The sequence below is a fragment of the Talpa occidentalis genome, unplaced genomic scaffold (genome assembly GCF_014898055.3).
Source record: "Talpa occidentalis isolate TD23 unplaced genomic scaffold, MPIMG_talOcc4v2.1 talOcc4.7, whole genome shotgun sequence".
Taxonomy (NCBI): domain Eukaryota; kingdom Metazoa; phylum Chordata; class Mammalia; order Eulipotyphla; family Talpidae; genus Talpa; species Talpa occidentalis.
This window is the reverse complement of record NW_023605083.1, coordinates 131,758,764-131,773,713: the sequence shown is the minus strand read 5'-3', so window position 1 is coordinate 131,773,713 and position 14,950 is coordinate 131,758,764. Positions and strand designations below refer to the sequence as shown.

The following is a 14,950-nucleotide window of genomic DNA, read 5'->3' as shown; positions in this document are numbered from 1 at the left end:
AAGTCTCCTATGTTTTGTGTTGATGCGGCGGATGGCAGAACCCGTTTAGAGCAGGCAGGTTTGCGGGGTCTGGAGTTCCCCCTCCCTGCCCTGTAAGACAACAAGCAGATAGAGACCGGCATGCCGACGGGGGTCAGAGGCCGGAGGGAGCCCCTCCGATCCACCGCCTTGTGGGACATGAGCAGGTTGACCAGATGTTCCCTGGGCTCCGGGCTTGAGAGGCTTTCCAGGGTGTAGCCACACCTCTCCTCCATCGCCCGGGGGCGCAGTCCCAAGCAGCACCAAGCCCTTGGAAAAAACAACAGCCACACCTGTTACTCACCAGGAGTCCTATTCTTTCACAGGTGTGGCCGGTCCACCTTGAGGTCAGAGAGGGCGTGGCTCCCGGGCTGGGCTGCAACCCCTTGGGGGGTCAAGGGTGGTGGCGCACTGTGCTCATGTTCTGACGCCACTTCTTCCTTTGCCGAGACCCAGGAGAGCCACCTGACCAGCGTGACCCAGGGGAGCAGGCCGTCATCCTGGCCTGTCTTGGGCTCAGAAGAAGCAGATCACAGGAGCTAGGGTTAGATTAGATAGTGGGGCTTACAGAGGCCCAGGGCCCCAGGGCCAGAACAGGACACTCAACTCACCTGACCCCCAGGATGCCTGACCCCTCATGCCTCTGCCCTTCTCTGTCCCTGTAACACAAACCCCTTTTACTGAGTCACATAACGTAATCACAGAGTAACTCCCAAGGACTGGGATGGGGGTCACGGGCCCACTTTAGAATTCTGCTTTCCATAGGACTTGAGGCTCCTGTGCCCTCCACCCTTCACTTGGCTGTACCCCTCTCCTGTGCCATTGGCTGCCCCTGACTCATTGAGGTCAGACTAGAATCCTGGATCTGGCTGCAGGATTCGGAAGGGAGAGAGCCCAGGGCTGGGAGTTCTGATTGCAGGCGCCCCTTCAGCCAGATCCCTCCCTCTCCTCTTGGATTCATTTCTACCAGCCTCCCGCACGGACATCATAAAAACAAGCAGTGTTTATTCACTGAGTAAATATTTAGAGAGCTCATGCTCAAAGAGCTGATGTGGGGGCTGGAGGCAGGGCCTAGGAACGTGGCTATCAGGAGGCGGGAAGGGAGAGATGGGTGTTCCAAAGTAGTGGTGCTGAAACTACAGGCTCTGAGGCCCAGTGACGTGAGCTGACCTTTCTGGTTCCAAGTCTGTGTGCCTGGAGACCCGGGGCGACACCACAGCACAGGCTGTGGGTGAAGACAGAATACACAAACAGACAAGCCAAGTAGATTCTGACCCACAGCCTGCAGCCACCAGCCCAGAAACCAGCGCACTCGGTGCAGGAACCAGCTCAGCAAGCTGGCCTGGGAGTTAGAAATCCGACTGCAGGAGCCAGGTCCATGATCTCTAACGGCTGGCCCAGGAAGGTCAGCGGCGACCGTGCAACAATAGGCCTCAAGTGACCAGGACTGGAGAGGAAAACAAATATGCACCCCAGAACCACCCCAGTGTTAGTTAGGCCCCATCCCGCACCCCCACCAGCTTCCTCAGGCTTACAGCCTCCCAGACCAGCAGGCTGGATGCCAGGCCTACCTCCCTGTGGCCGGGTGCGCCTCAGAGCGTGCTGCTCAACCTCCGAGGCCCTCAGCATGTCCAGCTATACAATGGATATAAAATACCTGCCTCCTGGGGCTTGGGGAGGGTTCTGAGATGCCTCCTGTAAAACCCAAGCCCAGGCCCCAGATGTGGGAACTGCTTTCTCGCGCTGCCTCCCATCAGCGAGTTCCTTTTCCCGATTGACCCTGAACTAAGGTGGAGGTGCCTGCCTGGGGACAGCAGTTTGCCAGTGGAACTGCCCATGGGCCCCGTGTAGCCTGATGGCCATGTATCTCAGCAAGGTAACCGAGATAACTGAGGTGGCAGCCCAGGTGGTCCCACGTGCCACTCAGGTGATCTTGGCGTCAGAGTGCAGAGCAGTTTCCGAGCCTTGTCATCGTGCTTTTAGTCTTCCCCAGAAGTCAACCAACATCCTTGTAGTTTGCAGAGTGGGCACTCTGGAGAAGGGTTTGGAGTTGATACTTCAAAGAGGGTTTGTGACATAGAAATTTCTAGAAGGGTGGTACCCTGGGGTCAGTAATAACTGGCATGTCTCAGTAGCATATGATCCCTGGATCTTTCTGGAAGGACCTCTGACACATCAAGAACTCATCTCTCTCCGCTGGTTGGGGAACCCCACCCAGACGTGTCGGTGCCCCAGGCTTCGGCGGGTGTTCATGGGTTCTAGGCCAAGCGGGAGGCTCTCTTGGGTCTGGCTGAGCTGCTTGGGTCTGGCTGAGCTGCTTGGATCTGGCTGAGCCGTTTATTCACCTGGGGAACAAGGGAGGGGCCATGGGCAAGGTCAGCCAGCAGATCAAGCCCTTTTTATCTCACCCCTGGGGACATTACCTGGGGCTGAGAGGCTGAGATTTGCACAATTATTCAGTGTCTGAGTAAGGATACAGGCGAACTAGTGAAACAAACAAGTAAACAGGCAAGTCATTTCTGTGACTGAGCATTTCTGGGTCCTGGAGACTGGGAGGAGCTGGATTGTCTGGGTTCATGGGTTTCCACCTTCCTGGGGTGTCAAAAGTCAGCAATTAGTCCACCCAGCCCTTATCTACTCCTTTCTGCCTACTCCGCCCCAGGGTAGGGCTCTTGGAAGCTCTAGAAACCTGTTCAGCCCCACCCAGATGATGTCTGACAGTGACATCAGCAGCCCCAAAGCGGAAACGTAGCTCCAGCAGCAGAGCCCACAGCCACCTCCAGCTGGCCGAGGGGGCCGGACAAGACCTGCCTCAGACACTCAGCACCCACCACCTAGCAGGGGGTCCCAGCGCCTTGTCAGCGTGCCCCCCAGCCCTGCCCGTGGCCTTCACCAGGAGCAAAAAAGACTCCAGGGGGTGTGGAGGGAGCACAGGGGGGTGTGTGGGGGGAGCACAAGGGGAGTGTGGGGGGAGCACAGGAGTGGGGGGGGCACAAGGACAGTGTGGGGGGAGCACGGGGGCAGTGTGGGGGGAGCACCACCAGCCCAGCAAACCTTCATCTCCAGCAGGTGCAGAGGGGACCAGTGGAGAGCAGGGCTGACCATAGGCGGGAGGGGCTGACCATAGGTGGGAGGGGTACCCCGGGTCAGGCGGGAAGAGCCCCCTCCTGCCCACATTCGACTGCAGGAGCAGAGGACCAGCCCCTCATACCAGGCCAGGAAGATGGGGTCCTGGGCTCTCAGGGGTAACCTGTGAAAAGGGACCAGGTGTGTTCTCACTGCCCCTGCCCCTCCTGCCCAGAGAGAGGAAACTGAGTCACAGGAGGGCAGGAGCGGCTCTGTTGCTAAATCTCAGGGCAACTGTGTGGCCAAGTCAGTCCCCAGCCCACCTCCTCTAGAAAGAACAGAAAGGTGACTCTGGGGCTGCTGGGCCGGCTGCACGCCTTCTCCGGAGGGGGGGCTCCCTTCTGTTCCCCTTGAACAGAGGTGAGGAGGCTGGCATCGGGCTCCCCCGCTGGGATTACCATCCCACGGCCTCTTCTTCCCCCAATGTTGTGGAGCAACAAAGCAAGACGCCTCTCAGCCTAGGCCTGCCTGCCTACCCAAAGCACCCCCTGAGTTCCCCTGTGCCCCCCTAATACGATGGGAGAGTGCAGGCTGGTGAGGTCAGGGGAGGGATGGAGATTATCTGGGACTCCAAGATGGGGCACCAAAAAGCATCCCTCTATTTTGTGATTGGGGGGCAGCGCTCGGCCTCAGCAGCAGCAGGCCTGGGGAGGAGCCCTGCCTGGGGCCTGCTCTGGGCCTGACTCACTGGGCTTGGCCATCTCCCCACCTCTTCACCTCCCAGTCCCTTTCTTCAATGCTTGTCACGGGGCCCCTGCCAGGGACAGGAGCAACTCCGGTGGATGTTACCAGGACGCCCGGGTGCCTGCCGTGGCCAGGAACCACTGGCCAGGGGAGGAACTAGACTAGGGTGGGGCACGAAGGCCCAGGGGCTCTGAGCCCAGGTAGGCTGAGCTCCCTGCCTTGGGAAAGGCTGGCCAGGCTAATCTGAGGCCAGCAGAAGGGGCCGCTGTGGATGGGGGTGGAGCAGGAGGAGGAAGGCTGTGAAAGGGCCCTTCACTCCGTGCCACCCTCAGGAAACTTTCCAGCCACCACAATGATATGAAAAAACTGCAGGGACCTGCAGGGCCGGGGCCAGCCCCAGCAGGGCCTCCTGATGTGGCTTCAGCAGAGGAGAGTGACAGGGGAAAAGCTGGGCCTCCCGTCCAAGCAGCCCCCCAAGCTGTGGCCCTGCAGGCAGTGTCTTTGTTTCCTCTCCATCTGGCTTAAAAGCCCAGCCCCAGGCTCCCGGGCCCATCTGTCCAGCCAGCCGGTCTGCAGCGCCCCCTGCTGTCTGAGCCCGTGGCCACAGGCCCCCCAGTCACAGGCCGGCCTCTGGCTTCCCCACCCACGAAGGAGGTGTGTGGGGGTCGGCCAGCAGACCTCTCCTGTCTCCCCGCTGCACCCCTCAGCAGTGTATTTCAGTACATCCGCCTGTTCCACCCCCCACTCTGTCTGTGGTGAATCCTCTCACTCCCCCGCTACACCTCTGGCCTACACCCCACCTCTTGTATGCATAAAATAAATCTTAAAAAAAAAAAAGCAAAACAGCGCCCTCAACACTGATGGACGATAGGAAATGAGACTAACTGGACGAAATGTAGTGGGAACCATATAAGAAAGAAACTTAGAATTTTAAAAAGAAGTTCCTGAAGCCAGGATACTTCAGCAGAGGATTGGAGGAGAGAAGCTTCCCACACCAGCCACGGACCAGTTCTCTAGAAGCTGCTGGGAGTTTAATGATAAAAATGTGTGAACATCCTGTAAGACTTTCTGTGGACACCCTCCCTGACCCCCCACTCCCCTTCACCTCCAGCCACCCCTCTTCTCTAGCAGGCAAGAGAGCAAAGTCATCTGCATAGAAAGAGTGGGAACAGGCTGCACCCTGGAGCTCTGCAGGGTCCTGCCACCTGCAGGTAAACCACTTCCGGTCCACACCTAGGAGGCAGATGGAGATGTTAACTAAGGCACCGGCAGGTCCATCTCCAGTGCCAGGGGACAGGGAAGGGTCACATCAATACCTGGGTACCTGAGACCGGAAGCCCCTACAGTACAAAACTCCATCTGCTACCACAGAGCCTCCCACGTGTTTCTGGAAGTCCCTGGTTTCATAGGTGCACAGGAGGAGGCAAGAGGCTGTCTGTCTCCCAAGGGCACCCCCACCAGATAGTTTGAAGAAGCGTCCAGCCATCGGTCGCCTTCCATGACCGTGCTCTTCCCTGAGGCTGGGAGGCACTCCAGCAGGGTCCCTTCTGGGTTCTTAGTGGCAGGAGGGTGCCATCCCCAAATAGGCACGTCCACTGTCCTCCTGTGGAGCCCACTTCCTGACCCCACCTCCACCCCGCAGGCAGGAGCCAGCATCCTCTCCACCCTCCAGCACCCTCACCACCACCCCCAACCCGCATTTGCAGCCCCACCCCCGTATAACTAAGGACCGAAACCCGACTTATCAGTTTCTGCCAGCGGTGCATCTGTGCGCACATTGGGGAACCCTCCACACCCCAAATCCTTGGGGTGCAGCAGAAATGGGAGAACATATAGGTCCTTGGTTCTTTCTCTGAACCCTTGGGACCAGGTGTGTCTCCAAATTCAGGACTTTTCTGAACAGAGGAAGGTGCCAGGGCCTGGGCTTCAGATGAGCCCTGGTCTAGCAGGGTCTTGGGGCTGGGAGGCACTCCAGTGGAACGGCGAGCAGGACCATCTCCCACCAGCTCCGTTCAGACTGATACCCAACACCGGCCTCAGTTTCCCTCAGCCAATAAAAGGAAACAGAGTTTGAGCAAAAGGAATGTGGTTTAATCTGTCGACAGCTGAGGAGGGCAGCAGACCCATGTCTGAAAGACAACCATCCTGCTCTTTGGCAGGGTCCAGGGGTATTTATGCAAAGGGAAAAAAAAAGGGGAGATGGGCAAGGGTCTGCAAAAGGGAGGGGGATGGGAGACAGGTGGGCGCCAGCTCGCTTTTTTAATTGCTGTCCTTGGAATGCGAGAAGACAAACCTGTCTACAAGGGGGGAACTGCAAGAAATAGGGGAAAGACGGAACTTGTTAATGCTTATCTGAGAGACGTCATGAAGAAGGCAAACTTGTCAAATAAGGGGGAACTTGCAAGAGACGGGGGAAGACAGACTTATTAGTGCTTATCTGAGAGACCGGTCATTTTTAACTGCATCATAATCTCCATTCCCTGGAACTTTTAGTCCACACTGAGGCCTTGTCCCAACATAACTTCAGCTAATTAACAGGTCAGCTTCACATTTTTCACTGCAAGACATTGTAAGAGCTCTTATGCTATTATTCCTTAAAAAAAAAAAAGATTTATTTATTTATGGATACAAGAACTGGACAGAGGTGTGAAAGGTGAGAGGATTCACCAGAGACAGAGTGGGGAGCAGAACAGGCAGACTGACTGAAATACACTGCTGAGGGGAGCAGTGGGCGAGACAGGAGAGGTCTGCTGAGCCATGTGGGTAGCTCCCTGGCCAGGGATCGAACTCGTGCTGCAGTGGCTGCAGATAGGTTGCATCTTAACCCCTTGCGCCATCAAGGAGGCCCTGCTATTATTCCTTTGTACTAGATAACTCATACATAAACACATTTTATTTATTTATTTTTTAGGTGATGATGACAATAAAGTTTAGTTTTCCTACAATAAGAAGCAAAAAATAAACCAAAAGTTCGTTAAGTAGTCAACAAATTTTCATTATTAAACTTAGCAGATCCTTAGTTTTATAGGAGAAATATACCACCATTTAAATAATGATAAAAAGAGCAGATTTAAGATAGAGATACTAAATGTAGCTTTAGTTTTTCTTAGTATATATAGGAAGTTCAAATTGCAGAGTTACAAATGAAATAATTTCATATACCAGAGGTTTTTTTCTTTTTCTTTCTTTTTTTTCCTTCTTTTTTTTTTTTTTTTTGGCTATGACAAGGGAAGGAAAAATCAATTAATGTGCTTACCTGGGGAACAATAGTACTTCTTTTAAGGGGAAGAAATAAGGGTTAGTCTTTTCAGAAAAGAATTTTATCAAAAGAAGTGCAGGTATAAACAAAACCACATTTATCTCTGTTAACATAGACCAGGTCAGTAACTCTTTTTAACTTCTCCAAGCTCCTTTTTTCCCCTCCAAATTAAACACATTTAAACATACAATAAAACTATTAACTCCCAACATTATGAATTTAAGGCATATATGCTTTAATTAAACCATTACATTTTGAACTAGCTTTTGTTTACCAAAAATTTTAGATCACGATCTCAAAACTTGGGTTCTTTTCTATTAGAATTTATATAGGCACCATTTATAATAATTTTTAACCCTCCAGACACAAAGGCAAAGACACAGACACAGAGATCTCTTTCATTTAGAATTTTGTCCATTTGCATTAATTTTTTAGAGATAGTTATTTTACCAATATTTCTGACAACAATTATTAATTTACTTTTGAATATTCCTTTTTAACCAACTCCTTCAGATAAGAAAACATTTCTCGAGTTATATTTGTAAGATTGCCCCTTAGGTTCTAAAGAAAGTGGGGCAGAAAATTCCCTATCAGTTTTCTAAGGCCACATTTTTTCCTTAAATTCCTACAAGAGATTTTGGATGGGTAGAGAGTTTCACCAAAACTATATCCCTTTTCAAGACAAAGATAGACTAATTCCTAAAACAACTTAAGTTTTCCAAGTTAAGTTTGATAGACCCATTTAAGTTTATTTTTCTAATCAAGGTTTCCAATATGAGATGGAAACTAAAGTCCTTACATGTTAGAATAAGCATCCCATTTATTTTACTTTATTTTATTTTAAAGATTTATTTATTTTTATGCAAGAGCTGGGGTACAGGCCGAGGCTTAGGAGGGTGAGGGGATTCATCAGAGACAGAGTAGGGAAAAGAACAGGCAGACTGACTGAAATACACTGCTAAGGGGAGCAGCGGGTAATACGGGAGAGGTCTGCTGTGCCATGTGGGTATCCCCCTGGCCGGCCAGGAATCGAACCAGTGCTGCAGAGGCTGCAGACAGCTTCACAGAGCGGCGCTCAACCTGCTGCGCCACCAGGGAGGCCAGCATCCCATTTTAATCAATTTAAAACCTCTAGAGCCCGAGATTGGAATCATTTTAAAGACAAGCATAGAAAATTCAAATTGCTTTACAAAATCCTGGTTTCTGTTTGACCTCACAGATGAGGCCTGATGCTAGGAAAGATAAAAGATACCTAATACATGGGCTGTGAGGAGGACAGGAGAAGAGGTAGATTAAGATCTTACTTTGCAGTTTGTCTGTTCTTAGACTCTTACCAGAAATTTGATAAGGAATATTATTTACAGAAACCTACTGTGTAGTTTTTGATTACTAAATTGATTATTTTAAATAAGAAACTTCGATTTTTAAAGAAACCTGTAATTTTTAATGGCCAATAAGAAGTTTAGAAATCTTCCAACCAACTAGTAAGCTTCCTTTATAGCTGACTAGAAAGTCCAAAGTAATTCTGACAAAACCAACTGAACCTGATCCCAGAAGTCTCAGCGTATGATGAGAAGAGGCCTGCAAATTTAGAGGAAGAAAAGGCGACCTTCAAGTGGAGAACACTCTCTTCAGCTTACTTTACATCCATTTTCTACAGTGACTGGTAGATACTGAATTAGTTGTCTGACTAAACACATAAAAAACTGAAAAATACCAAATTTTTAAATTATCAAGACCTGATTTCAGATACTTGCTTGAATTATTTACACAGACACAAAGATCAGATTCACAAAGCTCTTTGCACAAAGCTATTTCTAAGGCAAGTAGAAGCCCTGGTCCAGGCCCACAGCTCTCGTGGGAACAATCCAGCCCTTCCAGCCATCTAGCCAATGTCCTAGAAGAGCTGGGATTATTCTAGGTTGCCTATAGCCAAAGCAGCTGAACTTACACTGGATTTCAGGGTAAGATTTTAGAAGAGCATGAAAAAGGATAAAAGGAACCCATGCATGAGCGAGCCAGTGTGGACAAGGAGAGCGTATTGCCTGGCTTTTGTGTTAGAAAAAATCATTAGTCTGTTCCCCACTGTCAGTTGTTCCTGGGCTCCTGCAGGGAGCTGCTTCTTAGACACAGGTTTGTAGCTCCAGGTCCACCACTCAGTTAATACTTTCCACAAGGGGCTTTCAGCTGAAACAAATATGGCGACTCTCATAATTTTAACCAAATCCCTGGCTTCCAAAAAAAACAAACAGGAAACTCCAAACACCAGATACCAAATAGACATCAAATAAAAATACTAAGTATTTCCCAGTTCCCACTCAACTGGGCCTAGCACAACAAAGGCGCCCCAAATTGAGGGAGACTCATAGACTCCCTCCCTAACTGAGGGGAACTGGACTCCCTCTGGGAAGGGGACACAGATTCCTCCCAAATGTGTGAAGGCCAGGGTCTCGGCGTGCAGGCCAGGGGGGACTTACACCAAATGCCAAACGCCAGGGGACCGCAGTTTTCCATCCAGCTTCCATCTCCTCAAAGGTGAATCCAGGAGGCAGAGAAGAGCTGTGCCTCTCCCGAGGAGGACTTGGAAAGTTCCCCGGAGGAAAAACTCCGGCAGCTGCTGGGACTCTCCCTCATCCTCCCGGAGAGAGGGCGCTCCCTCTCAGCAAGGTCAGCGTGCCACCCCGGATGCCCAGGCCCTCTCTGACAGCGAGGACGGGTAAGCCCTGGCGCGCTGGCGCGGCCAACTGCTCCATCCGTTGGAAGTCAGAGTTGGGGTTGGGAGAGCCGAAGTGGCATCCAGCTTCAGGTGGCTCGCCAAATTGATACCTGACACCGGCCTCAGTTTCCCTCAGCCAATAAAAGGAAATAGAGCTTGAGAAAAAGGAACATGGTTTAATTTGTGGACAAATGAGGAGGGCAGCAGACCACGTCCGAAAGACAACCGTCCTGCTCTTTGGCAGAGTCCAGGGGTATTTATACAAAGGAAAAAAAGGGGGGCCATGGGGGAGGGTCCGTAAAGGGGAGGAGAAGGGAGACAGGTGGGCGCCAGCTCGCTTTTTTAATTGCTGTCCTTGGAATGCAAGAAGACAAACCTGTCAAACAAGGGGGGAACTGCAAGAAATAGGGGAAAGACGAACTTGTTAATGCTTATCTGAGAGACGGCAAGAAGAAGGCAAACTTGCCAAATAAGGGGGAAATTGCAAGAGGTGGGGGAAGACAGACTTGTTAGTGCTTATCTGAGAGACCGGCCATTCGTAACTGCATCCAGAAGGCTTTGTCCCTAAACCTGTCCGAAGCAAACTCAGGACAAATGTTTTGGTTTCCAGAGCTCTTTGGAGTTTAGAGTTGTGGCTAAAGGACTGGAGAGCTGCCTTGTCCTCCTGCTGAGCGTCCCTTCCAGAAAGCAGAGGGGGAGGCCAGCATGCGCTGTGCCCCCACGTGTCCCGGGCACACAGCTGGCTCTCCCGTCTGTCACCCATTAAGGGGCTGGGTGCTGGCGGGGGCGGGCCCGGGCCTCCCATTCAGGGGAAAGGCCAGCTCAGCCTGACCTGGAAGCAGAAAGCAGCCCAGTTCTCTCCCCGCTAATGTGTTTACCCAGCGCGGGAGCAGGTGGGAGTCCATCTGCTAAGCTCTCTCAGCTGCCTCTCCAGGCCAGCGTCCTGAAAGGGCAGGGGTCTCCGGAGAGGCTGGGGTGGGGCCCAGGGAGAGGAGCCCTTCAGGGTCCTGATGAGGGAGGCCCTCTCCTTCCTCTGCTGGTGGACCAGGAGGCCTTGCTCCAAGGGCCTGGAGGGTGCGGCTGGGCCCCTCCCTTCCCCCTCTCCCGGCTCTTGAGCTGAGAGGCCATTTCCTTTCTCTTCAGGAGCAACAATGAAAACTGCAGTCCCTGGTGCATCCAGGCCCTGAATATGTCCTGGCTCCAGGGCAGGGAGTTAAGGGGACTCAGAAGGGGATTCTAGAAACCCCACAGGTGTCACCTGGGGCAGGGGTATCCAATCTGCTTTAAGGACCCCTCACTTCCTTTCCCAAGCAGTCCTCCGGGTCTCTCAGCCAGCTCACTGGATCTCCCACCCCGGGGAATCTTTCTACCCTAGAAGCCAGAGAAGTGATTAACTCAGGAATGAACCTCAGAAAGGAGGAGGCTGGAATCCATTCAAATAAATCCATCATCCATCCATACATCCATCCATCCACCCACCCAAGCGCCAACATTAACTTGGCCTTCATGAGATGCATATTATAAATACAAACATGCCAGGTTTGAAGGGATGCCCTTGGCAACTGACATGGTTAGCTGTGCCAGGCAGACCCCTTTCCTGGTCCCAGGGAGTGAGGGTGGCTGGTGAAACTAGTGGGGGAGATGGCTAAATTGTCCTCCTATTAGGAGGAAAAGGATGTCCTAAAGCTATAACACTCCCCTCCATCTAGGGCACCACCCCCAGGAAGGGGCCTCTCCAGACGCCAAAGTCGGGTATTGATAGTTCAGGGGGCACAACCACAAAAGCCCCCAGTAGGTATGGCCCTGAGCCAACCCAAGGTCCCTGGCTGGCGCCTCCCCTACAATTCTGCCCCTTCGGGGAGTCCTGGAGGCTTCAGGGCTGGCTCCTCTGGCCGTGACCCCAGGGCGCAGGGCAGGTGGACCTCGTGGACAATATCTCGGACAGTGGCCCGGAAAGTCTTGCTGACCAGACAGTAGAGGACAAAGTTGACTGTGGTGTTGAGCATGGCCGCCATGTTGGCCACATCCAAGGCCAGGTGGACCCTCCAGTCCCTGTGGACGGGTGCCACATATAGGTGGTAGAGCATGACGCAAATTCGGGGTGCCCAAAGCAGGGCGAAGAGCGTGGCGACGCCCAGGAGGATGGCCGTGCTCTTGCCCACCCGTGGCTGCAGCGCCCCCCGGCCACGTCTGCGCAGCCGGCAGATGATGGCCGAGTTGGCAGTCAGGAAAATGCCGCAAGGGACGAAGTAGATGATGAGGCAGTGGGCCCACTTGAGGACCTCGTCCAGCGTGCTGGGGGGGTCCACGTCCCTCCACACGTCCAGCCACCAATAGAAGGGGATACCGGTCAGCAGGGCGGTGGCCAGGACGGCGGCGATGGCCCTGCGGGTGCGGCCAGGGGACGAGGCGGCCCGGTGGCGCAGGGGGCGGCACAGGGCGCGGTACCGGTCCAGCGTGAACAGCACGGCCACCCACACGGAGGCGTGGTTGGCGGCGAACTCCAGGATGTTGGCCACGCGCACCACGGCCTGGGGCACCCGGCGGGCCAGCACGGCCCCCTGCAGCAGGAAGCCCACGAACACGATGACCACCTGGGTGACGATGTCCGAGGCCGTGAGCGCCAGCAGGTAGTGGTAGGAGGGCTTCCGCGTCCTGGCGGCCAGGCGGCCCAGCGCCACGGCGGTCAGGAGGTTGACTGCGGCGGCCAAGGTAAGAAGGGGACATGTCAGAGCGGCCAACTCAGAGCTGGCCGGCCAGGCCTTAGGTCTCCTCCCACCCCACCTGCTAGTGCCGAGGCCGTGCTGGCTCCCTCCTCCTCCTCCAGACCCTCCTCTAAGCCCACCTGGTCAGGAGATTAGCCCTGCCCTGTCCACCCACTCCACGTGGTCACTGACTTCAGCTGGGGCGGGGACTCTGCCTGGCACACAGGGAGCTCTTTTGCCGGGCAACAGGTGTCCGCAGAAGCCTCCTGTGCCTGCGGCATTCCCCCTAGACACGTCTCGGGTGCTCCGAGTCCTCTTTCCCAGGGGCTTCCATGGTGACAAGGTCGAGACCACCTGTCCTTTCCTGCATTCCCCCTGCACCACCCCCTCCAGCAACCCCAGCTCTGCTGAGGATGGTCCTAGGGGACTGTCCACTCCGGGGGAGAGGGGGGCAGTCTGCTCTGGTGAGGCCTCAGGTATAGCTATAAAGCACCCCCAAACCCTCACTTTTAATCCTATGCTTTGCTCCCCTGTGACTCAGATCACCCCATAAAAGCAAGGGGAGTCCTGGAGTCTGTGATCCAGGGTCTCAGGGGTCAGCACAGAGTGTTGGCACCCAAGGGGGAGGACCCCTGTTTCCAGCCACGCCCATGCCTCACCCCGGCTCCCCTCTCACCAGGCAGCCCCAGGCCCAGCAGGATGCTGTAGTAGATGACAGGGGCGACGCCAGCCACACACGGGGACCGCTCTGGGATCTCGGGCCAGTAGCCTTCGAACTCCTGGCTCGGCTCACTGCCACTGCCGTTGGGCGCGGGTGGCAGGGCCTCTCCTGGCTGGGCAGCTGGGGAGGGTGCAGGGTAAGAGTTCTGGTCTCTTTGCAACCCAGCGGCCCCGTCTTCACCCTGAGGTCTGTGTTCACCCTGCTCTGTGCAGACCCCCGCATCCCCAGTGCCCTGGCTCCCCTGGAAAGGAGCCCCCTGTGTGTTTCCTGTAGCTTTGGAGACTGTTTCTCCATGACGACGTCAGCCTCAAAAGCAGGGCTTCCAAACGGGGTACAGGTGCTGCCAGGCCGAGCCAGAGGGTCTGCTGTGGGGCTCAGGCCCCTCTGCTCTCAGGAAGTGTGCTGGGCGAGCCCCACCCTCGGCGAGAGCCGGCAGCTGCCCTGCTCTGCTCAACAGCCGCCCCCTTGAGGAGCCATGACTGGGCGCCCCTCCTTACTGAGTTAAAGACAATCCGTCTTCACCGGCTAACACTATTGGAGTTGAAACCGCCCTGGTTTCCCAGTAGGGAAACTGAGTCCAGAGGGCATCAAGTCCCCTGCCCACAACCACAGCTGACTTACGTCTGGGCTGGGGAGAGGACGAGCCACCTGCTCTGGTCCCTGCGCCCTCAGCCACACTTTAGGTCTCTTGAGAATCACCTTCCAGCTGGGCCTTGTGCTGAGCCCCCCCCCCCCCAGCCCCCGCTAGACCTGCCTGTGTCCGCCTCGCCCTTGCCTCCCACCGCAGTTCCAGACACCTTACCTGCCTCTCCTCCATCAAGCCTCATGCTTCTGGGTCCTGAGCCCCCTCGTGGCTTTTTCTGAGGGTCCTGCAGCATCACCAGGGGCCCGGCATCGCGGGCGCCGGCCCCACCCGGCCTGCCTCGAGCTGTTGTTCGCCCCACGGTTCCTTCAGCAGAACTGAGCCAATCTGCTCAGGTCACTCAGAGAGGTGGGTGTGGGGAGGCGGGTGGAGGGAGGAGGAGGAAGGAAAGGGTGGGGCCCAGACTCGGGGGAGTGAGCCCAGACTGTAGATGTGGCCTGCAGCAAACTGGGATTCCCAAGGGTGCTCAGGCCACTAGAGTCAGGTGGGAAGGGGCCCTGGGGGGTGCAGGATGGGGCATCCTGGGACCTGACCTGGGCTCAGTCACGGTGGGGATACTCTACGGGGAGGGCTTTGGGGAGAAGCAGGAGAATCGGGGAGCTACTCTACCTGCCTCAAAATGAGGAGGGCCTGTCTGCAAGAGGGCAGGTTAGTGCCCTGGGAAGAGGTGGTCCAGGCACGGCCCAGCTCTGGAGGGACCTGGGGCCAGTGAGGGAGTCAGTTCTGCCACAGCTGCTGGTGGAGGGACAGACACAGAGGAGGGTCCTGCCCGAAGGGCCGCTGGCCAGGAGGGACGGCAGGGGGCTATGCGTAGGGGGCCAGGACCATGGGGAGAAGCAGGTGTGCCAGCAGCCGGGGAACCCAAGAGCGGGTGGCCCCCGCAAGCTGTTGTTTTCCCAGCCCTGGTGAAATGGACCATCCTCCACAGAGTATCAGTCACTGGCAAACAAACACCAGCCGGCGAGGCGCGCGGCCGGAGAGTGGGAGTGGTGCCTGGCCCCTTGGGAGGGTGACTGGTGCCTTCCGCGGTGGGCAGGGCTGGCTTCCCCCATCTGCCCTCTGGGAATAGAGAAATGCT

General features: G+C 54.8%; 1 protein-coding gene across 1 annotated transcript; it reads right to left on the bottom strand.

The window, feature by feature from the left end:
• Positions 1-9,843: 9,843 nt before the first annotated feature.
• Positions 9,844-14,163, bottom strand: GPR142 (G protein-coupled receptor 142). The gene is made up of 3 exons (XM_037493589.2): positions 14,032-14,163; positions 13,185-13,349; positions 9,844-12,501 (listed from the first exon to the last, which is right to left on the bottom strand). Exons 1-3 carry the CDS (start codon positions 14,105-14,107, stop codon positions 11,642-11,644), a joined length of 1,101 nt encoding a protein of 366 aa, XP_037349486.1. The 5' UTR covers positions 14,108-14,163; the 3' UTR covers positions 9,844-11,641.
• Positions 14,164-14,950: the final 787 nt, after the last annotated feature.

Excerpts from the sequence above, each read along its gene's own strand:
- GPR142 (XM_037493589.2), bottom strand. The coding sequence starts at position 14,107 with ATGCTGCAGGACCCTCAGAAAAAGCCACGAGGGGGCTCAGGACCCAGA. Across the intron at positions 13,350-14,031 it reads GCTTGATGGAGGAGAGGCAG|CTGCCCAGCCAGGAGAGGCC; the intron begins GTAAGGTGTCTG and ends CACCCTCCCCAG. Across the intron at positions 12,502-13,184 it reads GCTGGGCCTGGGGCTGCCTG|TCAACCTCCTGACCGCCGTG; the intron begins GTGAGAGGGGAG and ends TGGCCGCCGCAG.